We start from the raw sequence: 16,217 nt of genomic DNA, 5'->3' as shown, positions 1-16,217 counted from the left end.
ATTTTTGATTATTGAATGATTACATATTGGGCTCTTAGAAAATGGTCTTTTGAAGAAAGGGTTCTTATAGTAAAAGAAGTTTGAAACTCACTGATGTAGATATTTATTGACATGAAAAGATGTTCACAATATGGGCTACAAAATATTATGCCAAGTGTGGTCTCATTAAAAACAATATGCACAGAAAAGTATCCTAAAAGGATATTCTCTGAGTGGTAGAATTAAAGGTGATTAAATGTTTTTATCCTCAAAATTTTCTGTTTTAAAATATTTTCCAAAGAACAGATATAATTATTAGATTAAGTAGAAGAGCAAGAACAATCTCAATCTGGCAGTTCCTCAAACAATTAAACATAGAGTTACCATAAGACCCAGCAATTCCACTCCTAGATATATACCCAAGAGAAATGAAAACATATAACCACACAACAACTTGCAAGCAAATGTTTATAGCAGCATAATTCATAATTGCCAAAAGGTAGAAATAACCCAAATGTCCATCGACTGACAAATAGAGAAACAAAATGTCATATAGTCACACAACAATATTATTCAGCCAAAAAAGAATAAAGTACTGATAGATGCTACATCATGGATGAATCTTGAAAATATGATGCTAACTGAAAGAAGCCAGTCATAAAAGACACGTATGATCTGATTCCATTCATATGAAATGTCCACAACAGGGAAATCTATAGACAGAAATTAGATTAGTGGTTGCTTAGGGCTAGGGAAGGGGCGGCAGATGGATAGGGAAATGATAGCTAGAGGGTAATAGGATTTCTTTCTAAGGTGATGAAAATGTTCTAAAATTGACTGGTGTTCTAAAATTGTGGTGATGGGCCGGCCCTGTGGCTTAGCGGTTAAGCGCGCGCGCTCTGCTACTTGCGGCCCGGGTTCGGATCCCGGGCGCGCACCGACGCACTGCTTCTCCGGCCATGCTGAGGCCGCGTCCCACATACAGCAACTAGAAGGATGTGCAACTATGACATACGACTATCTACTGGGGCATTGGGGAGAAAAAAAAAAAAGGAGGAGGATTGGCAATAGATGTTAGCTCAGAGCCGGTCTTCCTCAGCAAAAAGAGGAGGATTAGCATGGATGTTAGCTCAGGATTGATCTTCCTCACACACACAAAAAATAAAATAAATAAATAAATAAATAAAATTGTGGTGATAGTTGCATGTATCTGTGAATTGTATACTATAAATGAGTGAATTGTATGGTATGTAAAATATATCTTGATAAAGCTGTTTAAAAGCATATTCTGTGAAGGACTGGGGGAGAGATGAGGTATTTATCTTGGGCCTCTTGGCTCTAGGAACTCTGGGGATGTCTTCAAATGGCTCGACAACCTCTTTCCTGCATCAGCCCCCCATCAACAGGCCCACATGTCTTCCACTTCCAGGCCCATCCTTGGTGTCATATAAAGGCCACTGGTACTGCCACTTCCAGGACAGAAAAGAAGCCATACACATATGCTGATGGCATAGCCATTTCCAGACACCTGGTCTACCCACTGCCTGTAGCAGTGCACGGGGTCCATTTCCACTCCCTTTGAACTGACCATTTCCCACACCAATCCATCTGGAGCCCTGGGATCCCCCACCACCCTCTATAAGCCCCATCTTTCCAATTCTCCACCTTAGGGAAGTCCACAGTCCACCGCCTCTTCTCTTGGCCCAGGCTATCCAAAGCTGTCCACCAGGCCTAATACCCATTCCACTTGCCTAATCACTATTCTTCGTGCCCCTCAGCAAGCTTTCCATTCTCCTTTTCATTTTAAAGGGTATGTAGTACTTGCTTATTGAAGAAAACTTGGAAAATTCAGCAAAGTAGGGGGGAAAAAAGCCTACCCACAGTCCATTTACCCAAACACCATTGATTATAAGCCAGGATGGGTGAGGAGGCAGGAGGAACACATGTGCCCACGGATGAAAGCTCCAAAATGTAGACATAGTTTCCTGAAGATGTATGGGAAGGAGTCCTCAGCCAGGTGGCCCTACATTTGCCTTTGCATAGGGACCATACACCCATTATGGGCCAAGCACTGATCTGGCCCCTATAGGAAAAAGTCTCCCATGTTTTCCTCTGGGCCTTGTGATTAGAAGACTATTTTTTATATCTCAGGGGTGGGAAAGGCTTCTCTAAGAAAACAAAAAAACCCAGAAGCAATGAAGGAAAAAACTGACAGACCTGCCTACTTAAGGACTAAAAACTTCTCATATCTAAGACTCCTTAGGCTAAGTTAAAGGACAAGTGGCAGAGTGGGAGAAAATATTTGCAATATACTTAAAGATTTTATGTTCAGAGTATATGAAGAGCTCCTAAAAGTCAACGGAAAGACAAACACAAGAGAAACATGGGCAAAGGATATGACTAGAAAATTCATAGGATTCAAATGGCCAATACGCATAGGAAAAGAGAGAAATGCACACTAAAACAGCAGGGAGTTACACTTTCTTCCCTTGGCTTCCAGAACTCCACATGGGCTTGGTCGTCCTCCTACCGCTTCAGCTGTTTCTCCTGAGTTTCTTGTTAGTCTTTTCTTGGGCCTTTGACCTTGGAGAGCCCAGGGCCCTGTCCTTGATCCTCTTTTCTTCTTTGTCTACACCCATTCACTTGAAGCCTCAACCAGCACCAGGTCCTCAGCCTGTTCCCCTGGGTCACAGCCTACTCCTCATGCTACTCTAAGAGATTTTTTAAACACTGCAATGCGATTATTAAGAATTTGTCATTTTTATGTGTTCGGTGTAGGAGGAGGAGGTTTCAGGGATTCACGTGTATGTTTGCTTATGTATATACATGACATTGTTTCTGTAGGTGCAAACACATACATTCATGGCTATATGCATGGAAAAGCCCAGAAAGCGACACACCCAGATGTTGTCAGTGTTTATCTATGGATTGTGGGATTACCATCAAATAGATTTAAAACTGTAATGTTGCTTATGAAAATAACCATTTAAAGGGGTAACAATAGGCTACAGAGATTAGTGTTCATCTATAATTGGAGCAGTATACAACCATTAAAAAGCAGGTTGGCAATACTTTATCCATACAGCAAAATTCTCATCACTTGATGCCAGGTAAAACAGCAGGAGATGCCAGATATACAGTCTATACAGTCTGATGCCAGTTTTACACAATAAATTTTTAAAAAGAAACTGCATGCGCCTAAAGAAGAGACTGGAAGGAAATGTATCAAAAGGTTACCTGTGCATTTCTCCAGGTGCTGGAGTGAAAGGTGATTTTTAGGTTCCTATATTTTTCAGTTTCCGCAAAAAACGTCAGTTAATTTTATCTTAATAAAACAAAAAACACAAACCACAGGGTATTCCTTCTAAGCAGCAAATCGCTGCCCACCCGGCCTGGCAGTCGGGCACCGCACCCCAGGCCTGCGCGGTTGCCGGCCGGTCACCGGACGCCCGAGTGCTGGCGGGTCCAGCAGGCCGCAGCGCCTCCCAGCGGTCGGTCCGGGGCGGCGGGGAGGAGCTGGGCGCGGAGGGCGGGGAGGCGGTGCCGGGCGTCCCCGCGCTTCCCGCGAGATCCCGCTCCGCCCGCTCCGCCCCGCTTGCCGCGCTCCCCGCTCCCCGCGCCGCGGCACTTCCTGCCCACCGCGCCCGCGCCGCCCGCCCTCGCCCGCGCCCGCTGCCTGCCGCCCGCCGCCCGCAGCCCGGCGCCGCGCCCGCCGGCACCCCGAAGGTGCCCCGGCCCGGCCGGGTCCCGCCCCGCCCGCCGCTCCGCGAGCCGCTTTGTCTCGGGCGGGGCGCGCGGGTGAGGCCGCCAGGTGCCCCCCGCCGCGGGCCCGGGACCCCCGCCCCGGGGTGGCGGCGGTGGCGCCGGGCCCCGGGGCGGGGGGCGCGCCGGGATGGGCCCCAAGCGGCGGCAGCTGACGTTCCGGGAGAAGTCGCGGATTATCCAGGAGGTGGAGGAGAACCCGGACCTGCGCAAGGGCGAGATCGCGCGGCGCTTCAACATCCCGCCGTCCACGCTGAGCACCATCCTGAAGAACAAGCGCGCCATCCTGGCGTCGGAGCGCAAGTACGGTGTGGCTTCCACCTGCCGCAAAACCAACAAGCTGTCCCCCTACGACAAGCTCGAGGGGCTGCTCATCGCCTGGTTCCAGCAGATCCGCGCCGCTGGCCTGCCCGTCAAGGGCATCATCCTCAAGGAGAAGGCGCTGCGTATAGCCGAGGAGCTGGGCATGGACGACTTCACCGCCTCCAACGGCTGGCTGGACCGCTTCCGCCGGCGGCACGGTGTGGTGTCCTGCAGCAGCGTGGCTCGCGCCCGGTCGCGCAGCGCTGCCCCCCGGCCCCCAGCAGCACCGGCCAGCCCGCCTGCGGTGCCCTCGGAGGGCAGCGGCGGGGGTACGACGGGCTGGCGCACTCGGGAGGAGCAGCCGCCGTCGGTGGCCGAGGGCTACGCCTCCCAGGACGTGTTCAGCGCCACCGAGACCAGTCTGTGGTACGACTTTCTGCCCGACCAGGCCGCAGGGATGTGCGGAGGTGATGGACGGGCGCGCAGGGCCACCCAGCGCCTGAGCGTCCTGCTGTGCGCCAACGCCGACGGCAGCGAGAAGCTGCCCCCCCTTGTGGCCGGCAAGTCGGCCAAGCCCCGTGCAGGCCAAGCCGGCCTGCCCTGCGACTACACCGCCAACTCTAAGGGTGGTGTTACCACTCAGGCCCTGGCCAAGTACCTGAAGGCCCTGGACACCCGCATGGCTGCAGAATCTCGCCGAGTCCTGCTGCTGGCCGGCCGCCTGTCTGCCCAATCCCTGGACACCTCTGGCCTCCGGCATGTGCAGCTGGCCTTCTTCCCACCTGGTGCCGTGCAGCCGCTGGAGCGGGGAGTGGTCCAACAGGTGAAGGGCCACTACCGCCAGGCTATGCTGCTCAAGGCCATGGCTGCGCTGGAGGGCCAGGATCGCTCAGGCCTGCAGCTGAGCCTCATGGAGGCCCTGCACTTTGTGGCTGCAGCCTGGCAGGCAGTGGAGCCTTCGGACATAGCTGCCTGCTTTCGTGAGGCTGGCTTCGGGGGTGGCCCTAATGCTACCATCACCACTGCCCTCAAGAGTGAGGGGGAAGAAGAGGAGGAGGAGGAGGAAGAAGAAGAGGAAGAGGAGGAAGAGGAGGGTGAAGGGGAGGAGGAGGAGGAGGAAGAGGAAGAAGGCGAGGAGGAGGAAGGAGGAGAAGGAGAGGAACTAGGGGAGGAAGAGGAGGTGGAAGAGGAGGGTGACGTTGATGACAGTGATGAAGAGGAGGAGGAAGAGGAGGAGGAGAGCTCCTCTGAGGGCTTGGAGGCTGAGGACTGGGCCCAGGGAGTAGTGGAGGCTGGTGGCAGCTTCACAGGCTACGGTGCCCAGGAGGAGGCTCAGTGCCCTACCCTCCATTTCCTGGAAGGTGAAGAAGACTCTGAGTCGGACAGTGAGGAAGAGGAGGAAGATGAGGATGACGAGGATGATGAAGAGGATGAAGATGACGAAGATGAGGAGGAAGATGGTGATGAGGTGCCTGTGCCCAGCTTTGGGGAGGCCATGGCTTACTTTGCTATGGTCAAGAGGTACCTGACCTCCTTCCCCATTGACGACCGCGTGCAGAGCCACATCCTCCACTTGGAACATGATCTGGTCCATGTGACCAGGAAGAACCATGCCAGGCAGGCCGGAGTTCGGGGTCTTGGACATCAAAGCTGAGCCACTGGGCCTAGCCATGCCCCTGACTTGGATGTGGCAGTACCAGCCCAGGGCAGAGGACTCTCCGGCAGCCACTGTGGGTGGAACCAGAGTGGGGAGCCCCAGATCCTTTAGTGATGTTCTCCTGGCCCTGTGACAGGCCCAGTCACCTCGGTAGGGCCCGAGGCTGGGGTCAGCCTCACTGCCTGCTTATTGCCTCTTTCTCAGAATCCTCTTTCCTCCCCATTTGCCCCTGGGCTTGGGGGACCAGGTGGGGAGGAGTGGGGAGCTGTCCGGTGCTACCACACCGTGCCATCAGTGGACTAGGCCACAGCAGCAACCAGGGATGGGCCCTGGAAGCTCCCAGCCGGAGAGTGCCTCTCCCCTCTGCCGTCCACACCAGGTCTTTGGTGGGGGGGACCCCAAAGCCATTCTGGGAAGGGCTCCAGAGGAAAGTCCAGCCTAGGCCCCCACAAGGCTGGCAGCCCCCACCTTGCCCCCGGGCCACCTTGAGAAGCACAGTCTAACTCACTTCAGGCTCCTGAGCCTGTGTCTGCCTGCTTCCCCACCTCCCCAGTCCCATTTTCTGGCCCAGTCCATGTTACTTTGGCTCTTGGTTTTCTTTCTAGATTGGAGGTTCCGAAGAGGCCCTTCAGAGGAGTGATAATGGGCGCTTCCCTTGTGGGCAGCTGCAGGCCCCATGCCTCTCCCTCTCTGGCAGGGCCCTATCCTGGGTAGGGGGTCTGGGGCTGGGCCCAGAGTCCAGCCAACCAGCTGCTCCTTTCCCAGTCTGAATTCAATAAATCCGTCCACCCCCCTTTTGTGGGGGTGAACATTTTAACAGCCAAGGGTGCATCCTTCATGGTCTGGGCTTGCGTCTGTCTTGGGGACATGTCCTCTCCTGGTTCTCTTTGGTCTTTGCTCTGGTGGGACATGGAAGCAAGTGTTGAGAGGGTGGCCACAGCCCTGGACCTGACTGGGGTGAGGGGCAACATCCATATCTAGATGTATCTAAGCTTGAGAAGGAAGGGGTCTTCAGTGCACCTGCCTGGGAGTGGGTTTGAGGAAGCCGAGCCTTGCAGTGTTTTGGGGTTAGAGAGAAACTTAGTGTCAGATGGCTGGGACAGGAGGAAGAGCCAACAGTCCCTGCTGGGCCAAATTGAACTATTGGCACCTGGGAACTATGCCTAGCAAGGCCCATTAAAGAAGGGCTTTGCAGGAGTGGGGCCAGAAGGCAGAAAGAAAGGGGAGTTGGGGCAGCTCCTGTGGTCCAGGTTGGACTTTGGAGGGGCATACAGGGCATCAGTTGGTCTGCCTTTGGTGCCTGAAGAGGGCATCCTTTAGGCATTTCAGTGATTGGCATCTCCAAGCCTGGCGGCTGCCTTGGGGACAGTGGCAGGAGGAGGGTGAAATTGCTGGCTCATGAACTTGTTGGGGACAGATCGCACCCTCAAGAGGCTGAGGATGAGTTGGCAACTCCCTCCAGTCCAAAGGTGAGGACTTTGCTGATTGTACCCCCTTTCTCCTTTTAGGGCCAGCATCCCCCCCCCCCCCAGGCCCACCCCCGCCTTCCCCAGGCCTGCCTTCATTGAGGCCCTCAGGCCCCAGCAGGTCCAGCTAGGGGCAGGCCTGAGCTTGAGCAGGACAGGCAGCTCTGGGCCCCAAACCGGTTTTCCCACCTAGGCTGGGGCTGGCACATCGTCCTGAGGTTCCCTCCCCCCACCTCCCTGCAGTTCCTCCTGTCTCATCCCTGGAATGTTAAGGGGGTGATATCCGGGTCATCTTTTGTCCCTGCCTGCCTTGGGTGTGGTCCCATCTAGAAAGGCAAGGCTACTATGTATTACTTTTAAACAAAAATGTGGGGTGACTCTTCCACACTTGGCCTTCCACACTCCTGGCACTCAGGGATCCCCTCCACGCCATGAAGGCTTTGAAACTAAGTGACAGCAAAAAGTAGTTGGGATTCCCCTCCTGCCCCCACCCCATCTGAGCCCTGGAGGAGGAAACCAGAAAGCCATAAGGAAGCCTAGCCTTCCCCCTTGGCCTGCTCTGGAGTAAATGGGAGCAGTAGCCTTCTCCCCTGGTGTCCTTCACCCAAGTCCCTCACCTCAAATACCAACAAGGCGAATCACTTCCATGTGTCTCCTGCTGACAAGAACACCTCTTTTACTGGAACTTAGATCATCTCATGAATGATAACACCAGCTGATGTTAATAGGGCTCTTGCTGGGTGCTAGGCTCTGTGCCAAGCACTTTGGGTGCTCATGAAACCCCTATGAGGTGGGTAAAACCATGAGAAAACAGGCACAGATGGGTCCAGTAGTGTTCTCAAAGCCGTACCACTAGTCAGTGGCAGAAGCAAGCTTTCTCCCCAGGCTGACCCTAGAAGTGTCCCTTCACTGCTACTCTGTACCCTTTCATTAAGTAACGACCCATATTCCTAACCCTCCTAAACATAGGGCTCTTTTAAAAAGGAACTGGTTACTGAAATCAATTTCTAACCCATGGAAGAAAAGCTCTCGGAGGGAGATGAGGGATGTGGAAGTGTCTACAGGAGCTCTTGCAGCTCCTGTACCTATGACCAACTACCATTCTCCCAGTTGCCATACAAATATAGGTCTTCTGTAAATGCCCTTCTCAATCTCCTTCCTTTTACCGCATTGGGACAAAGAGGTGAGAACCCTCCCCATTTCACAAAGGAGGATACAGGCTTGAGTTAAATGACCTGCTCAAGGCACTGGCCTTGAGCTCTGGTGTTCTCCTGGGAGTTGAGGTTACGTATCAAATGCCCCACCAGGACACTGCTGGGGAGTCGGGGAGTGGTGATGGACCTATGAGCACAGTTTTGAGGAGGGACCCAGCAAGGAGGCACTGTCACACACCTATCACACAGTCCGGATGGGGAGCAGCAGATGATTAACAATGGATCCTCAAATAAAGCTGACAAACATTGGGATGCTCCCTGCATTGGGGACTGATCGCTAAAGGACCCAGAAGGGGGATCCCAGCCCTGGGGATACTGGTGCAGTTCTGCAGGCCTGGTTGGCTTCGGCAGGTCCCAAAGTGGACCAGTGGCTGGTCAGCAGGTGGCGTGGGCGCAGAGGTGATTTCTTCTTGGGAGGCAGGGAAGACAAGGCCACCTAATCGCCTTTTCAAAGCTGGGGCCTCCAGAGGAGGTTGCGGGAGAAAAACTACAACTCCCAGAAGCCCCTGCTCCATGGCGAGTCACGGGTGGTTGCCGTGGTTTCAGAAAACAATATGGCTGCTCCCAGCTGGGAGGCAAGTCTCGGGATTAGAGAGGCAGAGTCAGGTTTGGGCGGCGGCAGTGGCGAGAGAGGAGGCATTTGAGGGGTCGTGAGGTTGGGCCTGGACGCTGCACAGCTGGAAGGGCCTGGCCTTGCCAAGGGCGGCAATGGCGGGCAGCGTGGACGAGGAGGCACTGCACCAGCTGTACCTATGGGTAGACAACATCCCTCTATCCCGGCCCAAGCGAAATCTCTCCCGAGACTTCAGTGATGGAGGTTTGCGCCCCAGTGTGTGTGCGCCTGTGTGTCCACATATTCTGCCCTGTATTATGGGTTGTAATTACTACATTACTGTCCTGTAAGGAGTCTGTGTGCATACACGTCTCTTTGTGCTTGTGTGCGTGTGTGGGGGGTGTGTTTGGGGGGTGTCTGACTATCTTCTAGGAATTCAATTGTAGAAATGTGTGTGTGTGTGTATTTCTATCTGCATTTGTGGGAATGTGTGTGTGTGTGTGTGTCCATACATATGTCTACATGTTCTATCCTTTATGCATGTGTGGGGTGTTTGTGTGTGTATGTGTCTCTGAGTGTGTGAGTCTGTGACTCCCTCCTGGGACTTTAATGACTAAGATGTATGTCTGTGTGTATTTATGCATCTCTCTGTGTGTGCACATTCATTGCTGTGTTGTATATGTCTGTCTTGTGGGATCTGAGCATGTGTGTGTTCAGATGTGTGTTGACACATTCTGTCCTATATGTATGTGGGGGGGGGTCTTGTGTGCATATGCGTTTCTTTGTGATTGTATAGATGTCTGTGTATCTAAGACTGTCTCCTGCGATTTTAACGACAGATGTATGCAGCTCTGTGTGTGTATATTGGTGCATTTGTGACTCGCTGTGCTTGTCTGTGTTAGTGACTGTCTCTTGGAACTCAAGTGATGGAAATATGTGTCTGTGTATGTGTTTGTGCGTCTCTGTGTGGTTTTGTATGTGTGTATATGCTATATGTGTGCCTGTGTGTCTAGAGACTCTGTACTATGTGTGTATCTGTAGAGGGATCTTATCACATGTATCTGCTTGTGTGAGTCTGTGACCCTCTCCTGGGACTTTGGTGTTGGAGTGTGTGTGTGTGCTTGTATATCCATGTGAATTCCTAGTGGGAGGGCCCAGGCTCCTGAAGGGCTCTCTTGGAGACTCATTCTCTGCTAGAGGACCAGAGATCTCAGTTTTCATATGCCCTGAGTTAATGGCGAGGGAGTGCAGCTCCTCTGGGATATGCTGGAGGCTTAGTCTCTGGCTGATCACTGATCTCACTTTCTTGCCTCCTCCTCCACTACCTCTTCCTCCCTATCATCATTCCCCTTTCCATATCTCCACCTCTCCACTTGGCCCCACCACTCTGCCACCCCTGATTCTCCCACCCCACCCATTTCTTCTCCTTCCCCCTTTTCCCTTACCCAACCCACCACCTTCCATATCTGCTCCCACCCCCACTCCCTCAGTCCTGGTCGCAGAGGTCATCAAGTTTTACTTTCCCAAGATGGTGGAGATGCACAATTATGTCCCTGCCAACTCTCTTCAGCAGAAGCTCAGCAACTGGGGTCACCTGAACAGGTAGCAGAATACCTGGGCACACTAATGGGAACTGCAGGTCCTAGCCGGGATCCTAGGAAGGGCTGCCCCAGCCCCTCCACCTCCTATGGTCTCTGCAGTGCAGGCTGGGACTGTGTTGGTTTCAGGGAGGGGAAGGACGATGTAGACAAAATCTGTCTGGTAACAAAATCAAGGGACTCTTCTATTGGGGAGGCAACAAGGAACCTGGGCACACCCAAGAACGGGCTCAGATGCATGCCTTTCCATTCCCCCAAGGCTGTGCACTCAAGGACTGCAACCGCCACACCTTCTTTCTTCCTCCCACCCCCTCACTTCATTCCCCCATGACCCAGTCTGCCATCCCTGTGTCTACCCCGCAGGAAGGTGCTGAACAAGCTGAACTTCTCGGTACCAGAGGACGTGATGCGCAAGATCGCGCAGTGCGCCCCAGGCGTGGTGGAGCTGGTGCTCATTCCCCTGAGGCAGCGCCTAGAGGAGCGACAGAGGCGCAGGAAGCAGGGCGCTGGCTCTTTACAGGTGCCACCCCACTCAAGCTTCTCCCACTGCTCTGGGGGGAGCTTCCCAGGCAGCAGAAAGCCCCCCCTTGGCCATCTGTGTGGGAGAAGGGTGCTTGGCCAAAGGGAGCCTGGCCTGGGGGACCGCAGATGGGCAATGGGGCTCCTTGGGGATGGGCAGCCCGAGCTCACAGTAGACCCCCGGGGCGTTCTTTCAGGAGCTGGCTCCCCAGGATGGCACTGACTACATGGATGTGGGTAAAGTGGCCTTTACTTTTCCTTCCTCCCAGGAGGAGCTTTCCTCCTGTTCTTTCCTCCTCTGGGGGCAAGGGGGTGGGGAGAGAGGAAGACAGGAAAATAGGACTCCAGCATGGTTACTCCTCCTCTTGCTTTGTCTCAGGTTTGTCCCAGAAGGCCCCGGGGGAAGGTGCCCCAGACCCCCAGGGAGGGGGGCAGCTCAGGTAAGGAGGCTGGGAGTTCCTGACCTCACCAGGCCCAGTGATCTCCCAACATAGGGCTGGGAGGTGAAGGTGGGGGCAGGTTGCGCCTGGAAAGGTAGGGAAGTCAGGGATGGGGAAGGGGACAGTGAGAGGTGGGAGGGAAGGCCTGACTGAGGGACAGGTGAGGGTAGGGCCCAAAGTCCAAGCCTTTTCTAAGCTGCCTCCCATCCCAGGGCAGGCCGGCTGCCAGCGCCGCGGCCTCCAGGATATAGCCAGGCGCTGCAGGGCGACCCAAGCTTCGTCCTCCAGATCGCTGAAAAGGAGCAAGAGCTGTTGGCCTCGCAGGAGACTGTGCAGGTGAGGGCGCACTAGGAAGGTGCAGAAAGAGGGAGGGGGCTGGGAGGGGAGTGGGGCTTGGAGCCTGGAGAAGCAGGAGCAGAGGGGCAGAGGGCCGCCAGGCTTAAAACCTCTGCGTGACGTAGGTCCTGCAGATGAAGGTGAGGCGTTTGGAGCACCTGCTCCAGCTCAAGAACGTGCGCATCGACGACCTCTCCCGGCGGCTCCAGCAGGTGGAGCGTAAGCAGCGGTGAGCGGCTGCCCGGGCCATGTGCGGGCACGTACCAGTACCCGCCAGAGCCCAGACGCTGCGACCGACGCACCCACCGACGGACCGCGCAGACGAATGGGTGGGCGGAGCCAGCAGCTCCAATAAGCCTCCTGGGGCACTAGCGCCCCTCTCCCTTGGGGTGGGGCTAAGCGTGGGGGGAAGTGGGACGGGAGCCCTCCAAGCGAAGCCCCAGTCTGAGCCACCTCCTTCCACTCCATCGGGGTCAGGAGAATGGACCGCTTTCCAGAACCCAGAAGCCACATGCAGAGACCTGGCGTGTCCCCCAAAGCAGTGCCTGACAACGAGGGCTCCGCTTTGGCGCTCCCTGCGCTGGGCCTTGTGGGGCGGCCCCCTGGCTCAGTCCACACCCCTAGAAGCGGGTCCCTGCCCAGCTCTGAGGACAGCAGCGTCTCCATCCAGGCTGATTCTTCACACCCTGGGCCATGGGGGAAGCTGCCCCAGGCAGCTGCGGGACTCCCTTACCCTTCCTGGGCACTCGCCTGGGACCCAGCTCAAGGCTGGAGAGTGCAGCAACTGGAGAGGAAGGGGTGAGGAATGGGCTCAGCCAGGAGGGGGGAAGACATAGCTATGCCTCTACCAATGGCCCTCCCCTTCCACTGCTACTGTTGAGAATGTTTGGGGGATATGGGACAGGGCTGCCCCCATTAAAGGTGTTGTGCTCTTTCCTGCACCTGCCTTCTCTCTCTGCCTGGATCCCTGAGAGTAGCAAGCTCCTGCCCGCCTTGTGCTGCCTCCCACTCCTTAAGTGAAAGAACCTTGTAGGCCCAGAGTGGGTCTCACCTTGCGCGCAGGTGGGCCCCGCGTGGCCACTGCTTGGTAGGTTGATGATATCACAGGTGTCAGGTCTTGTGTACTAGGACAGCCTGACTTCTAACTCTGGCCTTACTGACTCCCAAACCCACCCTCACAGTGTCCTCCAACCCTGTCCAAACCCAACCCCAAACCCAGGCTTCAGATTCTCCCCAGATGTAGCCACACACTCACCCTCAACCCTTCCCAAGGACTGACCCCTAAATCTGTCCTCTGTATGACTCTCATAGACTGATCCAACCCTGCCCACAGACTGATTCCAAGTTCTGTGGACTGAACCCAAGCTTGACTCCCAACCTTGACCAAGACACCATGGCCATGGTGTGACCCTAACTCTGACCATTTACTGACTACCAGTAACATTGAACATTTGTAAATCCTGAGACCAGGGAATTCTACTCCTAGGCGTAAACTCAGCATATACCCCAGGGAAACTCAATCTCTTGTGTTCTGTGTTCTGGGACACATGTACAGCAATGTTCATAGCAACACTCTTTGTAATAGCAAAAGAACTGAAAAGAACTTGTATTATCTATTACCATGTAACAAATTACTACAAATGTAATGGCTTAGAACAGCATACATTTATTATCTCATATTTTCTGTGGGTCAAGAGTCCAGGCATGGCTTAGCTGAGTCCTCTGCTTCAGGGTTTCTCACAAGGCTGCAATCAAAGTATTGACCAAAGCTGTGGTCTCATCTGAAGGCTAGACTGGGGAAGGACTCACTTCCGAGTTCACTTGGTTTTTGACAAATTCACCTCCTGTGGGCTGTTGGCCTGAGGGCTTCAGTTTCCTGCTGGCTGTTGGCTGCCCTCATTTCCTTGCTATGTGGCCATCTCCAGTATGGTAGTTTACTTCATCAAAGCCAGCAAAGGAGAGAGTTAACAACGTCTGCTAGCAAGATAGAATTTACAATCTTACCTAATGTAATCACAGAAGTGACATCCATCACATTTGTTGTATCCTGTTTATTAGAACTAAGTCACTAGGTCTAGCCCTCATTTGAGGGCAGAGGTACACATGGATGTGAGTACCAGGAGGCATGGATTATTTTAGAAGCTGTCAACCACAAGGAGGAAAAAGCAATGAAAGGATAAAATGCTCTGAAAGGAAGCAGAGGGTAGGGATGCAAGAAGCACATGAGTTATTTGTAATGTTTTAGTTCTTGGGGCAGGTGGTGGGTTTATAGGTGTTCATAAGTGGGCTGTTTATGGACAGTATGGAGAGTGTCATGAAACAAGGATATGTGTAGTCCAGTTCTGCTCATCTGACTTCCTAAAATAATAAATAAAAATAAAAATTGTTGACTACTCCTGACCTTGGTCTGAGCCCCTTCCCTGCACTTAGCCTGGTCGTAGATTAACATCAGCTTCAGCAAGACCCTCTGCCTTCCTTTTTTTTTTTTTTTTGAGGAAGATTAGCCCTGAGCTAACATCTGTTGCCAATCCTCCTCTTTTATTGCTGAGGAAGATTGGTCCTGGGCTAACATCCGTGCCCATCTTCCTCTACTTTATATGGGATGCTGCTGCAGCATGGCTTGATAAGCAGTGCACAGGTCTGTGCCCAGGATCCGAACCTGCGAGCTCTGGGGCCACCAAAGCAGAGCACGAGAACTTAACCGCTATGCCGGCCCGGCCCGACCCTCTGCCTTCCTTAACCACCAGCCCTTCACACATACTGATCCCAGCTCTAGCACCCTTCTCTCTCCATAGTCTGCACTGGGTCTCCAGAGTGGTTTTCTGAACCTTTCATCTATGGACCACATTTGTAGGCTCCTGTGTGTGGAGCTGGTGGGGGTAGGTTGTGGAGGGGCCTGGGGACCAGGAGATGGGGCAGGGCATGGTCCTGTCTGACAGGAGCACAGTGGGCCCAGAAGCAGGTTTGGCGACTGAGGCCCCCCACTCAAGAGTCTGCTGGCATCCTCCAGGGCAGAGACTGGGCCAGGTCCTGGAAGTTCCTTTTCGTTGAGTACCCCGCTCCCTATTCCTAGTATCTAGATACGCCTGAGTCTGTCTCAACCCACAATCATAGCTCAAAACCCTAAAAGCTAAACCACAAAAGCAGTGGAGCATTTTACTGAATGTTTCTTGGGAATAAATGTGAAGGTAGATAACATCACACATTATAACTCTATAACTCTTCTTTAAACATCTCTTATTCCCCAAACTTTCCCTCTGACAGCCACCCCTACCCCCGCCCACTGCTCCTCCTCACTACCCTCTCCCCTTTCTGACCGATGCTAAATCTGATTTCTTCTGGTTCATTCATTCATTCCTTCATTCCTCAAATGTTTATTGAATGTCTACTATGCACTAAATGCCAGGAACACAAAGATGAGTTTATACATGATTTGTCTCCCTCAGTGTTCACAATTGTAGAAGGGGAGAAGGCAGGTAAAAAGGTATTCAAAAATTTTTGTTACTTAATGTTTTGAATAGATAAAACACAATTAAAAAAAACACATATAAAAAGTGAAAAGCCCTCTTGCCCCCTGCACCTCCAATAAGTATCCTTTATCTTTAGTTTTTGTGTATTCTTCCAGAGTGTGTTTATGGGAATACAAGCAAATATGCTTATGTTATATGTTATCTTCCCTCTCTCTCCTTTTTTTTTAAACATTTTATTATTTATTTATTTATTTGTGAGGAAGATCAGCCCTGAGCTAACATCCATGCTAATCCTCCTCTTTTTGCTGAGGAAGACTGGCTCTGAGCTAACATCTATTGCCAATCCTCCTCCCTTTTTTTCCCCAAAGCCCCAGTAGATACTTGTATGCCATAGTTGCACATCCTTCTAGTTGCTGTATGTGGGACGCTGCCTCAGCATGGCCGGAGAAGCGGTGCATCGGTGCGCACCCGGGATCCGAACCCTGGCTGTTAGTAGCGGAGCGCGGGCACTTAACCACTAAGCCACAGGGCAGGCCCCTCTTTTTTTTTTTTTTTTTTTTTAACATAAAGGGGAAGCACACTCTGTCCTGCATCTTGATTTTCCATTCAACAAGATCGCTTGTAGATCTGTGATGGTCAATGTTATGTGCCAACTTGACTGGGCCACAGGGTGCCCAGATATTTGGTCAAACATTATTCTGGGTGTTTCTGTGAGGGTGTTTTTGGATGAGATTAACATTTAAATGGGTAGACTGAGAAAAGCAGATTCCTCTCCCTAATGTGGGTGGGCCTCATCCAATCAGTTGAAGGGCTGAATAGAATTAAAAGACTGACCTTCCTGTGAGTAAGAGAAAATTCCTTCTGCATGATGGCCTTTGAACTGGGACATCGGCTTTTCTTCTGCTTTTCAACTCGAACTG

At 52.8% G+C, this 16,217-nt stretch overlaps 2 protein-coding genes across 2 annotated transcripts; both read left to right on the top strand.

Annotated features, from left to right (window-relative positions):
• Positions 1-3,619: 3,619 nt before the first annotated feature.
• On the top strand, positions 3,620-6,525 carry CENPB (centromere protein B). The gene has a single exon (XM_004433795.3). The coding sequence runs from the start codon at positions 3,872-3,874 to the stop codon at positions 5,696-5,698; it is 1,827 nt and encodes a 608-aa protein (XP_004433852.3). The 5' UTR covers positions 3,620-3,871; the 3' UTR covers positions 5,699-6,525.
• A 771-nt stretch (positions 6,526-7,296) lies between these two features.
• Positions 7,297-14,277, top strand: SPEF1 (sperm flagellar and cilia associated 1). Its single transcript, XM_014790104.2, has 8 exons — positions 7,297-9,198; positions 10,425-10,536; positions 10,896-11,052; positions 11,249-11,288; positions 11,431-11,491; positions 11,704-11,827; positions 11,953-12,056; positions 12,305-14,277. Exons 1-8 carry the CDS (start codon positions 9,090-9,092, stop codon positions 12,627-12,629), a joined length of 1,032 nt encoding a protein of 343 aa, XP_014645590.1. The 5' UTR covers positions 7,297-9,089; the 3' UTR covers positions 12,630-14,277.
• The last annotated feature ends 1,940 nt before the right edge of the window (positions 14,278-16,217 follow it).

The sequence above is a fragment of the Ceratotherium simum genome, chromosome 21 (assembly GCF_057802395.1).
Source record: "Ceratotherium simum simum isolate JZ-2026a chromosome 21, ASM5780239v1, whole genome shotgun sequence".
In the NCBI taxonomy this organism is placed as follows: domain Eukaryota; kingdom Metazoa; phylum Chordata; class Mammalia; order Perissodactyla; family Rhinocerotidae; genus Ceratotherium; species Ceratotherium simum.
The sequence above is the reverse complement of the archived record's forward strand: the minus strand, read 5'-3'. Positions and strand labels throughout refer to the sequence as shown.

Bases quoted from the DNA above. Each gene is read 5' to 3' on its own strand.
- CENPB (XM_004433795.3), top strand. From the start codon at position 3,872: ATGGGCCCCAAGCGGCGGCAGCTGACGTTCCGGGAGAAGTCGCGGATT.
- SPEF1 (XM_014790104.2), top strand. From the start codon at position 9,090: ATGGCGGGCAGCGTGGACGAGGAGGCACTGCACCAGCTGTACCTATGG. The intron at 11,828-11,952 runs GTGAGGGCGCAC...TGCGTGACGTAG, and splicing joins CCTCGCAGGAGACTGTGCAG to GTCCTGCAGATGAAGGTGAG. The intron at 12,057-12,304 runs GTGAGCGGCTGC...CATCGGGGTCAG, and splicing joins CAGGTGGAGCGTAAGCAGCG to GAGAATGGACCGCTTTCCAG.